General features: G+C 50.7%; 1 protein-coding gene across 1 annotated transcript; it reads left to right on the top strand.

Moving 5' to 3' along the window:
• The first annotated feature begins 2,091 nt into the window (after positions 1 to 2,091).
• Positions 2,092 to 14,030, top strand: LOC136539714 (probable GPI-anchored adhesin-like protein PGA55). Its single transcript, XM_066531694.1, has 5 exons — positions 2,092 to 2,890; positions 8,534 to 8,902; positions 8,988 to 11,166; positions 11,249 to 13,367; positions 13,461 to 14,030. The coding sequence occupies exons 1-4, from the start codon at positions 2,645 to 2,647 to the stop codon at positions 13,318 to 13,320; spliced, it is 4,866 nt and encodes a 1,621-aa protein (XP_066387791.1). The 5' UTR covers positions 2,092 to 2,644; the 3' UTR covers positions 13,321 to 13,367; positions 13,461 to 14,030.
• Positions 14,031 to 14,461: the final 431 nt, after the last annotated feature.

Below are 14,461 nucleotides of genomic sequence, written 5' to 3'. Positions count from 1 at the left end.
CAGTCTTGTTGAGTACTTTTGCACTCAGGGTTTGTTAACCCTTGTTGCAGGTGAGTCGCATGCGCAGGCTTATTTTGGTCCCTACTGCATGTCAGTATTTGAAGTCGATGACGATGAGGAATGATGAATGGCCTTTGGACAAGTCACTAGTTTGTATGAAAAATAATGTTAATGTAATATTATCCCGCTACTATGGTTGTATGACACTTATGGTTTTGTAAGTTTGAAACAACTGGTTTGTAAACTATGTTATCGTAAGACTTCCGCTATATTTTGCTCTGATGTATATATTTGAATAAACTGTTGTAATCTGTAATGCCTGTGATTGGGATCCTGTTCGAAAAAGATTCGTGGATGATTTGGGTTTCCCAAGGACACCCGACAGACCTGTTAAGTTGTTGGGAACTTGTGTACGCTATCAGAGGTCTGTTGAAACAATAATAGATGCACATGGGCCCGATTTCTTAGGAGGTTTTGCCACAGGTGTCACCATGGACTGCACGAGCTCCTCCCCTTCCTCACTGTGTGGTGATGGCTAGTGGTTGAAGAAGAATCTGACTTGTGGGACTCGTGTGTCAGTAATGGGGGAGGGAGAAGCTAGGGGCAGGAGCGGTCATTTTACCTGAGGATGCTGACTCGGATCCAAGCTGGACAGCGGAGCTGACATGCCACGCGAGCAAAAGTTGTAAATATGTATCGTTTTTCTCTCTCTGCTGCTAAAAACATAGCGCCAGACCTAAAGCTGCTATTTGAGGAGACGACATCCGTTATAATGGTAAAAAGTTAAATATCCCCCGAAAAGAGAGGGGGGCACGGCCGGCTGCAGCTGCTGCCGTGCTGCCTCGTTCCCTGCCACTAAAAAAGAGTGGGGAAACATTTATACTAATAGATAACTGAAAATTAATTAATAATTTAATAAATAAACGTGGGGCTCACCCAACAGTGTCTGCATTCTACAACGGGTGGTTAGGAGAGAACGGGTGATTCCGTCTCTAGACTTCATCGGCTATGGGCCAGAACTTGTATCCTTTCGTTGGGCCGACTTCATCACTAACGACGGGCCATCACGTGCTATCCTCTAAAACTTCCTTCCTTCCTTTTTCTTGCTTTCTTTCTGCCGAAACACAAACGTACATCATCATATCGCGCGTATACTGTATACACTATACACTCATCTATGATCTATATTTTCCTCAAAAAAAATATTTGACCTATGTAAACACACACCCTATCTATATTAGCAGCATTCGAGATACTAAGCTGCCGGATGTTGAAAACCGAATAGAGCATAACACTTTTTTTTATAATACGAACACCAATATCTTTGTGGATGTAATAATGAGCTAGTAGATGGGTAGAAATTGAGAAAACGAGATACGAACATTTTGTCCAAGAATGGAGCTAATATTGTCAAGTTTTTAATAAACAAAAGGAAGGTTTGTGTTTCGGTTTTTATTTTTAATAACAAGAATCATGGGCAGTTAGTTATGCTCCATTCTTGGACAAAATGTTAGTATCTCGTCCATTCATAGTTGAAAATTCTTGAATAGAGATAATATCATAGAGTTATGTCACATAACTAACTGCACATGATTCTTGTTTTATTTACTGAGTAGCCATTACAACTAAGGACCCCTATTTTCCTTCAAAAAAAAACATCACATAACGAAATATTCTATCTTTATCAAAATAAATACACATCTCGTTTCCCGAAAAGCCAAACTTTTTAAAGTTTGAATAAATATACATAAAAATGTACTAATATTTATGATGTATAATAAATATCATTAGATAAAGCATGAAATATACTTTTATAGTGTACTTATTTGGAGATACTATTACTTTCTATATTTTTATTAAAGATTGAAAAGTTTGATTTCTCGTAAAGTGAGATGTGCATTTATTTTTAGAGCGGAGGGAGCCTATTATGGTAAAATGCTGAAATAATAAAGGATCAAAAAAACATAATAAAAAATCCAACTGTGTCATATCACAAGCCGTGTTTGATATGGCTTGACTTTCGCATCGTGTAATGTAAATGTGCACTGACTTCACATGTTAAGGAACGGCGTCGCCGCACAGGCACAGAAGCTCCCCTGCGGCTGCGGTCACTGTGCATGGTCGAATTTGCCCCTCCTGCTTTCCTCTCCTGCCTCCCTGCAAGGACGAGACGAGACATCATCCCTTCTCTCTCTCTCTCTCTCCCCATCTCTCGACCCGACCTCGCTCGCCGTCCCTGCTGTTCCCTGCCCCTCTGTCCGGCTGTCCTGCCCCCAGCCGCGATCTCTCTCCCTCCCTTCGAATCGCTGAATTTTCTCTCTCTCCTGCCCCGCCCCACCTCGGATCGAGTCCAAGCCCATCCCGCTCCGCTGACCCAGCCCCGAAATCCCCAATCGAGCCCGACCGGGGTCCGTCGATTCCGCCGGATTCGAGCTCCCGCCGGTGAGGCGGTTCGCCTGAATCGGCCGATTGGACTCGAATTCAGGTGTTCCGGATGCGCGCGGAGCGGAGGCTTGCGGATCTAGGGTTTCGGAGGGCCTAGGGTTGCTGCCGGCGATCTGGTGATGGTGGTGCTGCGCGGTGCCGGAGCTCGGCGAGGAGGAGCGTTCGGCGGCGACGTTGGAGAAGATGCAGCGAGCCGGATATGCATGGGTGGCGCGGCGCTGAGGGGTGCGACGTCAGGAGGCGGCGTCTCGTTCGGCTCATGTGGCCAGCGGCACGCGTAGAGGCAGAAGCTCCACCACCACCGGCACAAGGACCAGCTACTTCTCCTTCTACTAGTTCATCTGTTCCCCCTTCTTGGACGACTTCTTATCCGCCGGAATCGGCGGCGCAGAAGCAGGAGTGCATCGATCTCCCCCACCCAGTGTCACCCGATTGCTTTGTAAAGGTGCGTTTTTGTTGGGTATCGCTTGCTTGCTAAACTTGATGGGTTTGGATAGACTGAGGTTGCTAACCCTTTTTTCGCCGTTTGGACTTGGACAATACCTGCTATATGAAGCATCTGCACTATAACTAGATTCGTCAGGTGGTGGACGCCTCGAGGTTTTGGGTTGTGTAAACTGTTTAGAGTTTGGATGTACTGCTACCGACTGCAAGCATGCTGATATGGAAATATTGGCATGAAATTCCTTTTGCATCATTGTATCGAATTCTGTGAACGTGTCAAGCGCCTCAACGCCCAACGTCGCCGGACCGCGGCTACGTAACTCGTAGTCGCGCTCCAGGCCTTCACCGTGAGAAGATCTCACCGGTGGCTTGAGAGAGTTTGGGAGAGAGGAGCAACTTTAGGATAATTGATCTTGCTTAATTCTCTCCAAGTCTGTTACACGGCATATATGGCCAATGGCCCAACCAAACTCTCCTATAATTAAGGCATGCAAAAGGAAACTAGGTCCTATCTTTCTAAACTTAGCCACTGACGGTGGCACCTGCCTTGGCCGCGCGCTCCGCAGCCCTCCTGGCGTCACGACGACGCCTATAGGTGCGCCCGTACATGACATCTCTCCCCCCCTCGACGGTCAGCTCGTCCTCGAGCTGAAATTGGGGAAATTTGTCGCGGAAGTCTGCAACATCCTCCCAAGTAGCACCAGCAGTGGACTGCCCTTTCCAGCGGATGAGCACCTGCCGAACACCCTTTGCCAGCCGGTACCGAACAGCCTACTCCGGTTCTGGAGTCACCGCCCCATGATGAATGGGTGGGAGGGGAGGTGGCGTAGCCGGTGGTGCGCCGACGAACTTCTTGAGAAGGCCGACGTGGAAGACATCGTGCAGCTTGGCACGCGGGGGCAGCGCTAGACGAACAGCCACCTGGTTGATGCACTCGGTGACTTGGTAAGGCCCGACGAAGCGCGGCTTCAGCTTGCCCTTGGGCGCCTGGGGAAGAGAGGAAGCTGCCCGTTGGCGAAGGCGCAGCAGCACCCAGTCACCCACGGCATAGGAGACCGGTCGATGCAGGCGGTCGTAGAACTTCTTCTAGACAGCCTGGGCTTGTTCCAGGCGATAGCGGACATCCGCTAGGAGCTCCTCGCGTGCAGCCATTGTCTTGGCCACCGCCGCCACCCGGGTCTCTCCAGGCTCATAAGAGCGGATGGAGGGGGGGTCCCTACCGTAGACCACCTTGAATGGAGTGTCCTTCAGCGACGATTGATACGCCGTGTTGTAGACGTACTCCGCCCATGGCAGCCATCGCAGCCACTGCCGTGGCCGATCCCCAGTGAAACACCGGAGGTACATGACGATGACTTTGTTGGCCGCCTCCGTTTGGCCATCGGACTGCGGGTGGAAGGCGGACGTCATGTGCAGCTTGGGCCCGGTGAGTCGCATCAGCTCCCGCCAGAACGTCGAGGTGAACACGGAGTCCCGGTCCGACACCATGGACTGAGGGATCCCGTGGAGGCGAACGATCTCGCTGAAGAACGCCTGGGCCACGGACTCTGCACTGTAGGGGTGAGCCAGTGGGATAAAATGGCAGTATTTGCTAAACCGGTCGACCACTGTGAGGATCACCGATTTGCCCCCAACGCGAGGCAGCGCCTCGATGAAGTCCAAGCTGACGTCGGACCACACGGCCTGGGGAACGGGCAGGGGCAGCAGCAGGCCCGCCGGGTGCAGGTGTTCAGACTTGTTGCGCTGGCACGTTGCGCAGGCGCGGACGAAGTCCTGGACCACGCGGCGCATGGCGGGGAAGTAGAAGTCCCGGCGGAGGCGACGTAGAGTCCGCTGCACCCCTTCATGTCCGTCGTCGTGCGTAGCAGCCACCACTTCGAGCAGCAGGGGGGAGTCCGGCGGGATGTAGAGCCGGTCAGCATACGCCACCATGCCGTCCAGCAGCGACCACGGCGCTCCCCTAGTGCCGGCTGCTAGTTCATCCCTGAGGGCGACCAGGGCTGGTTCTTGTCGTTGAGCATGACGAAGACGGTCGACGAAGTCGAAGCGAGGCGCGGACAGCGCCAAGACCGAGCCCTCCTCGCTGGTGTCGCGCCGGGACAGCGCGTCGGCGACGGTGTTCGTGGCACCCGGCTTGTATTCCACCGAGAAGTCGAAGCCGAGGAGCTTGCCCACCCAATGGTGCTGCGGGATCGTCGAGAGGCGCTGGTCGAGGAGGAATTTGAGGCTGTAGTGGTCGGTGCGGACGAGGAACGCGCGCCCCCACAGGTACGGCCTCCAGTGGCGCACGGCGTGCACCAGCCCAATGAGCTCCCGCTCATACGCTGCCAGAGCGCGGTGGCGGGGGGCGACTGGCCTGCTGAAATAAGCGATCGGATGGTGCTCCTGCAGCAAGACCGCCCCGAAGCCATGCGTGGACGCGTCACACTCAACGATGAAGCCCTTGGTGAAGTCGGGCAGCGCCAACACCGGGGCCGACGTCACGGCTGCCTTGAGTGTCTGGAAGGCTGCCTGGGCCGCGTCGTTCCAGGAAAAGCCCTCCTTCTTCAGCAACGAAGTGAGGGGCGCCACAATCTTGCCGTAGTCGTGGACGAACTTGCGGTAGTATCCGGCGAGGCCCAAGAAGCCACGCACCGCGCGCGCCGAGCGAGGTGCCGACCAGTCGTGAATGGCCTGCACCTTGGCCGGGTCCATGGCCACACCGTGGGCGGAGATGATGTGGCCCAGGTATGCCACGGGAGGTGACCCAAAGATGCACTTGGATCGCTTGACGAAGAGGACATGGCGGTGAAGTTCGGCGAGGACGGCGCGGATGTGCCTCAAGTGATCTGCCCAAGTCTTGCTGTAAATCAATATATCATCAAAAAAGACAAGGACGAACCGACGAAGAAATGGACGGAGCACGTCGTTCATGAGCGCCTGGAATGTTGCCGGAGCGTTGCATAACCCGAACGGCATCACCAGGAACTCATAGAAGCCGTCGTGGGTTCGGAACGCCGTCTTGTGTACATCAGCCGGCCGCATCCGGACTTGGTGATAGCCGGAGCGGAGGTCCAGCTTGGTGAAGAACTGTGCACCATGCAGCTCATCAAGGAGTTCGTCGACGACGGGGATGGGGAAAGCATCCTTGACGGTGAGGGCATTAAGAGCGCGGTAGTCCACGCAAAACCGCCAAGCCCCGTCCTGCTTCTTGACCAGCAATACCGGCGATGAGAACGCCGAATCGCTGCGGCGTACCATGCCTTGGTCCAGCATGGCGGCACATTGCCGTTCCAGCTCGTCCTTGTGCGCCGCCGGGTAGCGGTAGGGCCGAACCGCCACAGGTGTAGAGCCGGGCTTGAGGACGATGGCGTGATCCCGTGCTCGCTGCGGTGGCAGCCCCGCCGGCTCGGCAAACACCCCCTCGAAGGAGTGCAGCAGCTCCTCAAGGAGGGCGTTCGGTGTCGTGGTGGCGGCGAGTAGGGGTGGCCGACGGTCGGCGACGTCCGACCAGGAGACCTGTCGGCCTTGGTGCAGGAAGGAGACGGTGCGGGCGATGAAGTCCCACACCACCCGGCCAAGGGTGACCATCCATTGAGTCCCCAAGACGAGGTCATACCCTGCGAGCGGCATGACGAAGAGGTCGATGAAGAACGTCTCACCCTCGATGATGACCGGGGCGCGACGGATGACGCCCGGGCAAGTGACGCGCTCGCCGTTGGCCACGGTGGCCGTGAGGCGCGGGCGCGGCTGGATCGGCAGGCCGGTGCGGCGGGCGGCGTCCTCGGCGATGAAATTATGTGTGGAGCCGGTGTCCAGGAGCGCGACGAGGGTGGTGGCGCCCAGGGAGACCCGCACCTACATGGAATCACAGATGGGCATACTGGCCACTGCCCTGAGTGAGAAGACAGGGGCGCCGTCCTGCTGATCGTCCCCCGCTGGTCCCCTCGTCGGCGGCCGCGATCTCGACACCGTTGAGGTAGAAGATGCGGCGGCAGACACGATTGTGGCCGCGGGAGTACGGCTCATTGCAGTTGAAACAGAGGCCAAGACGGCGCCGTTCCGCCTGTTCCTCCGGGGACAGCCGCTTCAAAGGCGGGCCATCCTGTCGCGGCTGGGCCGCGCCCGCTGGTGGTGCAGGAAGGGCGAGCAGCGGCTGCGTAGGCGCCGGCGCTGGCAGCAGGGCACGAGGGGCTCCCCGGGTGGCCGGTGGGGGTAGCCGCGATAACTCCATCTGCTCGACCTGACGGGCGAGACTCATGGCCCCGGCGAGCGTCTCCGGATTGTGGATGCGGACGGCATGGCTCAACGGGGGAAGAAGGCCGCCGGTGTAGAGTTGGACGCGCTGGCCCTCCTCGAGCCGACCCGCGCGCGGCAGCAGAGCCTGGAACCTGTTGGAGTATTCCTCCACGGTCCCGGTGCGGCGACACTCCGACAACTCACAGGGGCGCCGAGCGGAGAGGTGGACCGAAACGAAGGTTGAGGAGGTCCTTGAATCGTCCCCATGGCGGCGTACCCTCGTCTTCCTGCAACTGGATGTACCACAGCTGCGCGATGTCCTCCAGATTGTAGGAGGCCATCCACACGCGCTCCTCCGGCATGGTGCGCTGTTGGCGAAAATAGGATTCGCATTTGTTGATGAAGAGCATCGGATCGGTCTTGCCATCGAAGCGGGGGAAGTCGAGCTTCTGGAATCGTGGGGGCCGATCCAGATCACGAGGAGGCTCCTCGCGCCCGCCGCCGCCGTTGTCCGACGACAATGATGACTTGTCCTTCATGGTGGCCATGTCGGCCTTCACGGAAGACAACTCAGTCTGGAACGACTTCATCATCTCCATGAGGGTCCTTGATGGTGGGTTCAGCCATGGTGGTGGAGTGGCCGGTGGAAGGAGTGGACGTGGAAGGGGGTGGTGGAGGGCTGGAGCGGGTGGGAGAGGATCTACGCGATGCCGATACCAGGTTGTCAAGCGCCTCAACGCCCAACGTCGCCGGACCGCGGCTACGTAACTCGTAGTCGCGCTCCAGGCCTTCACCGTGAGAAGATCTCACCGGTGGCTTGAGAGAGTTTGGGAGAGAGGAGCAACTTTAGGATAATTGATCTTGCTTAATTCTCTCCAAGTCTGTTACACGGCATATATGGCCAATGGCCCAACCAAACTCTCCTATAATTAAGGCATGCAAAAGGAAACTAGGTCCTATCTTTCTAAACTTAGCCACTGACGGTGGCACCTGCCTTGGCCGCGCGCTCCGCAGCCCTCCTGGCGTCACGACGGCGCCTATAGGTGCGCCCGTACATGACAGAACGGCTCACTGTCAAATTGGCAATTTCGTCACACCATATGAAAGGATCTCCTACTATTTATTTTTTTTCACAAATGACGTGGGAAAGTGCCATCCCGTGAATAAGCGTTCAAGGGTTGACAAATTACTTAGTTTCGTATTGCAGCCGTATTCTTACCTTCCGCAAATGATGCAAGGCAGACCTTGCTTGTGGCGGTGTTCATTTAAATAACACAGTTTACCATCGTTTGTCCATTGCTTGTTTGATTGCTAACATAATGAGCACCGTGAGGTTGTAATTGTTGAACTTGTATACCAAACTAACAAGAGAATGGAGCAACATGCTGGTCATTGGATGACTTGTAACAAGCTGTTTAATTTTCAGGACGGGCGTGAGATTAGAGTTGGCGATTGTGCGCTTTTTCGGGCTGTTGATGTTCCTCCATTCATTGGATTGATACGTTGGATTGAGAAAAAAGAAGAAGGCTATCCCAAGTTACGTGTTAGTTGGCTTTATAGACCTACCGACGTGAAGCTTAACAAGGGTATACAACTCAACGCTGCACCAAACGAGATCTTCTACTCTTTCCACCAAGACGAAGCATCTGCTGTTTCTCTGCTGCATCCTTGCAAAGTTGCCTTTTTACGTAAAGGTGTTGAACTACCAGCTGGAATTTCTTCATTTGTATGTTGGCGTGTGTACGATATTGACAACAAGTGCTTATGGTGGCTTACTGACCAGGACTATATTAATGTAAGTTCACCATTTCTTTCTTGTTTTGTCCATTATATATTTATATATCTATATATACTTATTCACATATGAAATTGATAACCAGGAACGGCAGGAAGAAGTAAATCGTCTTCTATACAGAACAAGGCTAGAAATGCGTGCCACATTGCAGTCAGGTGGACGCTCACCAAAGCGTTTAAATGGTCCATCAGCTTCCCAGCAACTGAAGACTGCTTTGGATGGTACGCAAAATGGTGGTTTATCTAAAGGAAAAAAGAGAGATAGAAGTGAACAGGGAATTGATCCAGCTAAGCGGGATCGTGATCGTCTACTTAAGGTTGACGACAGTGAGCCTGGAAGCTTTAACTTGGATGATATTAAGTCCGAAATAGCAAAGATAACAGAAAAAGGTGGACTTCCAAATGCAGAAGCAGTTGAAAAGCTTGTACATCTTATGCAACTTGATCGAACTGAGCAGAAGATAGACCTTGGTGGTCGCGTTATACTTGCTGATGTTATTGCTGCTACAGAGAGTCCCGATTGCCTCGGTAGATTTGTGCAATCAAGGGGCCTTCCCGTGTTGGACAGCTGGCTTCAAGAGGCCCACAAAGGGAAGTCTGGTGATGGGAGTAGTCCTAAAGAAGCAGATAAGCCTATTGACGAACTTCTCTTGGCCCTGCTTCGTGCACTAGCTAAATTGCCTATTAATCTCAGTGCATTGCAAAGTTGTAGCATTGGGAAATCTGTTAATCATCTGCGCAGCCATAAAAATCTGGAGATTCAGAAGAAAGCTAAGTATCTTGTTGAGAACTGGAAGAAGCGTGTTGATGCTGAGATGAAATCAAATGATGTGAAACCTTTAGTTTCAGGTCAATCTGTTTCCTGGTCAGGAAAAACAGGTTTCCAAGAAATTTCAAATGCTGGAACCAAACGAGGTGGCTCAAGTGAGAACAGTCCAAAAAATCCAGTGGCCACTCTTTCATCATCAAAAGTTCCGACTGATAAGCCTGGGGGCACAGATGCTGCAGCGAAGTTGAACCCTGGGGTATCCGCCTCGTCAAATTTACAACATGTGCAACCAACAAATGTTACTACCAACTTGAAGGACCAGCCCTGCAAATCAACTGGTGGGGCTGGTTGTCCTGAGCTGCCTACTGTAAAAGAGGAGAAATGCAGCAGTTCAAGCCAATCGCCGAACAACAGCCAGTCAATATCTAGTGAGCCATCGAAGGATGCAAGAAGTTCAACTGCTGCTTCTGGTGGTGCTAGTAAAACTTCTGGAAGTTCTTCACGGAGCCATCGAAGGGCAAACAATGGTATTGTTTCAGGGAACCTGAAGGAAGCTTCTGTAGGAAGATCTGTCTCCCTTGATCGATCATTGCTGCAGGATAAGTCATCTCAAACTGGAACAGCTTCTGAAAAAGGAGTTGATATGCCATCTGATCATGGAAATAATCATAGATCGATTGTTCGCTTTCCAAATCCTGGTCGTAGTCCTGCTAGAAGTGCAAGTGCTGGATCTTTCGATGACCCATCTGTTACTGGGGGTAGAGCTTCATCTCCTGTGGTTGCAGCAGATAGGCATGATCAGACTGAGCGCAGGGTGAAAGTGAAGACTGAAAATTCCCGGCCTCATTTAGCATCTGATGCTAATGCAGAGTCTTGGCACAGCAACGACATTAAAGGAGCTACTGGTTCGGAGGAAGGTGATAAATCACCGTGTGCTATATTAGATGATGACAACAGCAGGACACCTGATGATTCTGTTAAGGGTGCACATGCATCACAAGTTGCATGCTCATCATATGTGAATGAAAAAGGTGTCAATGAAACTAAGGTGGGAACCTCATTCAGCCCAATGAATGCTCTTATTGAAATCAAGTACTCCGAAGCTAGTCATTCATTGCAAGCTGGAGATGACGCGGCTATGAATCTTCTTGCTAGTGTGGCAGGGGAAATATCTAAATCTGAATTGGTTTCCCCAGCTTCTTCACCCAGAAGTTCTTCTGTAAAGAAATTGGTCCGTGAGAGTGACAACACTGGAAAGGTTAAAGTAGAAAGTGACATGGGCCCATCACATCCAGGGCAAGCAGATGCTAAGAAAGTTGCCATGGGGAAGGAAGTGAAAAATGATGCTTGTTTGGTTGCAAAGGAGGAACAACACCAAATTACGCCATCTCCTGAGCTAGCAGATTCAAAAGCAGTTGTATCTTCAGCCAAGATTGAAATCCATGAAGGCCGTGCAAACAAATGCAACTCTCAGCATGCTTCAATTGATTCCAAAGGTGAACATGATCAGAACTTTAATTTGTGCCACTCAGCTAATACTAAAGTTGCCAATATGTCTAAATATGTATTCATCTGCAGGTGAAAATCGGGATGCCTGTACTGCCCATGGGAAAGTTGAAGATGGCAGTACGGACAAGGATGGTGCTGTGGAATCTGCATTGGGCAGCCAGTGTAGCTTGGTTGTTTCCAGTAGAAATTCAAGATTGGTTCTTGCTGGGGAATCTTCATTGTCTGCTGCTGATAAACAAGCACAGGGTTTGTTAAAACCAACTAATAATAAGCAGCTTCTGAGTGTATCGGGCAACCCAGGAGCCTTTGATAGGCATGACAGTATGGTTGGCAAATTAGATTTGATGGCTGCAGAGGTGGAAAAAGCTGATGCCGTGGGCAATAGTAGCATAGTGCAGAACGAGGCTGAAAAGAAGGAACATACTTTTTCCTCTTTGGCTGATGTTCCAAAACTAGTTGTAGCAGCAGCGTCCCCAGTTGGTGTGGCAAATGTGAATAAGGAGATGAAAGAATCAAAAGACAGTTCAAGTGAATCCAATAGCCATGTAAAATCTGAAGCTGTCAATTCTCAGCAAAGCGGGCAAAGTGCAAAGCAGAGTTCAAAGAAATCCAGTGATGGTGTGTGCGGAAAAGAGGGCGGAAAAGAAGACCATGTCTTATCAGACGAAGGTTCTTCTCTAGCCGCTCACACCAAGTCAAATGCTACAGCCAAGCTTGATTTCGACTTGAATGAAGGAATACCTGCGGATGATGGGCATCAGTCTGAGCCAACTATCTCACCTGTTGTATGTTCCTCAGCAATCCATTTAACTGGGCTTTTGCCATTCACTTCGCCTATTACAAGTGGGTTGCAGCCAGCTCCAATAACAGTAGCTGCTCCAGCTAAGGGACCCTTTGTTCCTCTGGAAAACCTACTAAGAGCAAAGCCGGAGATCGGGTGGAAAGGTTCAGCAGCTACGAGTGCATTTCGCCCTGCCGAACCAAGGAAGATTTTGGAGATGCCTGCTGCTACACGTGACATTCCAGCATCTCAGGCTGCTGGGAAGCAGTCTCGTCCCATGCTTGGTTTTGATTTGAATGTTGCTGATGACCAAGCTCTCGAGGAAGATATCCCACAGAGTTCTGCGCAGACTACCTGTTCTGAATCTGGAAATACGAGAAGTCGAGATGGCTCTTCACGAAGCGCTGGTATTGAACTTGATCTGAACAGAGCTGATGAAGTTGCAGATAATGACCAATTTGTACCAAATGCTTCGCACAGAGTTGAAGTCCCATTGCTGTCGATGAGATCGTTACCTGGAGTTTTCTCTAATGCTGGCACGAATAGCTCGAGGGACTTTGATCTTAATAGTGGACCAGGCCTTGATGATGTTGGCACTGAACCTGCACCAAAGAGCCTACCTTCTAAAAATACAAGCAGTATTCAATTCCTACCACAAGTTCCTGTTAGGATGAATAGTGCTGCCATGAGTAATATATCACCATGGCTTGCCCCTGCCAGCCCTTGTGGTCCAGTAGCTATACAATCTTTTTTACCATCTAGAGAACAGCCGTACCCAATTGAGGCAGTACCTGGAGCCCAGAGGATTATTGCGCCTACAGCTGATGGTGGCCAATTTGGAGGTGATCCCTGCAGGCCTCCAGTTATTTCAACGTCTCCAGTGATGGTTTTTCATCCGCCTGCATATCAGTATGCAGGATTCCCTTTTCCTCCGAGTGTTCACCTTCAAACACCGGCATTTTCAATTGGATCAACAACATTTAATAATTCTGCATCTGCAGGAAGTCCATATTTTCTCTCCCCCTCTCTAGTTGGACCAGCAGGAGCGTTACCTTCCCAACATTCAAGGCAGTATGCTATAAATCTTGCTGAGGGTAGCAGCAGCAGTGGACGTGACAGTAATCGTAAATGGGAAAGTCAGGGCCTTGATCTTAACTCAGGCCCTGGAAGTGTAGATTTAGAAGGAAAGGATGAACGGGTGCCTTTACCAGTCAGACAAAATTTGATCCCACCCCCACATGGCTTTGCGGAGGATCAAGGAAGAATTTACCAAATGCCAGTTGTAGGAACAAAGAGAAAGGAACCTGATGGCAGTTGGGACTCAGAAAGGTCTACATACAAGCAATTATCATGGCAATGAGGGCTCTGAAGGAGATCATTTTGCACCGACTGGTCTGCGATGAGCATGTATGTATTTGATTCAATTTTTTAAGTCTGTTTGATTTCTTACTATCAGTTGCTAATCTTGTGAAATTTGTGGAATTGTGCCTTTATTTGCAGAGGTACCTGCATGTAGAACTTGGGCGGTGTGTTCTTCAGTCACTGGACTATACTCAGGGGATTCAGCCCCATGACGATGATGTGGGATTGAGGAAACGAAAACTTGCTGTAATTGTTGTAGATTTTTCTTAGCTGTTAGGCTTTTGGTTCTAATTTACTCAGGAGGGTATGGCTGCGGAGGAGGAATCTTTGTGATCCTGAGCTCTGGGGCTACTGCAATTAGACCGTCCGCTCTGTTTGTTGGTGATAAACTGTTGAGCACATGCTGCAGCTTTACATAAGAATTTTGCCCCGTTTGCTTGGCTGATAAGCTATGGCAGAAAGTACTGTTAACTGATTTACTGTGAGAGAAAAATATTGTTCGTTGGCTAAAAAAAGTACGGCTTATAAGCAAGTGAACAGGGCAAAGATGTGACCTTGTTCCTTGTTGGGGAAGCATTACGTCAGCTGACCATATACACACTGCAACGAACGGCTCGAGTTGCTACGTCATGTATCGTTACAGTGCAGCTGTATGTATAAGAATTCTACCAGATCAGGAAGCTATAACTTTTTGCTGTTTCTTTGACACCGAAGCCATCTTCATCTGGTTTACTCTTGATGCTCTTTCTTTAAAAATAATTATTTTTCGGAGAGGTGATGATCGGCAGATACGAACAAGAATAAATGAAGTGCGATTTTCGTTTGATTTATATTGGGTATAAGGGCTTGTTTGGATGCTGTCCTGGATGGAATTTGCCTGGGCTCAAGCCTTCCTGGAATCTTCCTGGATGACGTTTGGTTGAAGCCTTGAATCTTCCTGGATGACGTTTGGTTGAAGCCCTGACAAGTTCAGGCAACAAGTCCCAGGCGATGAAAATTGGTTGCCTGGCTCCCGTTGCTTTCGCTGGCTTAACTACGGTTGATGCATTGTTTATTGTTTATTATTATTGGTACACCCTATTAAATGAGAGACGTGTTACTTTTTCTTTTAGTTTTCTCGAGACTAATCTGCCACTCAT

This window comes from Miscanthus floridulus, chromosome 1, assembly GCF_019320115.1.
Source record: "Miscanthus floridulus cultivar M001 chromosome 1, ASM1932011v1, whole genome shotgun sequence".
Lineage (NCBI taxonomy): Eukaryota > Viridiplantae > Streptophyta > Magnoliopsida > Poales > Poaceae > Miscanthus > Miscanthus floridulus.
This window is presented reverse-complemented; position numbering and strand designations above follow the sequence as displayed.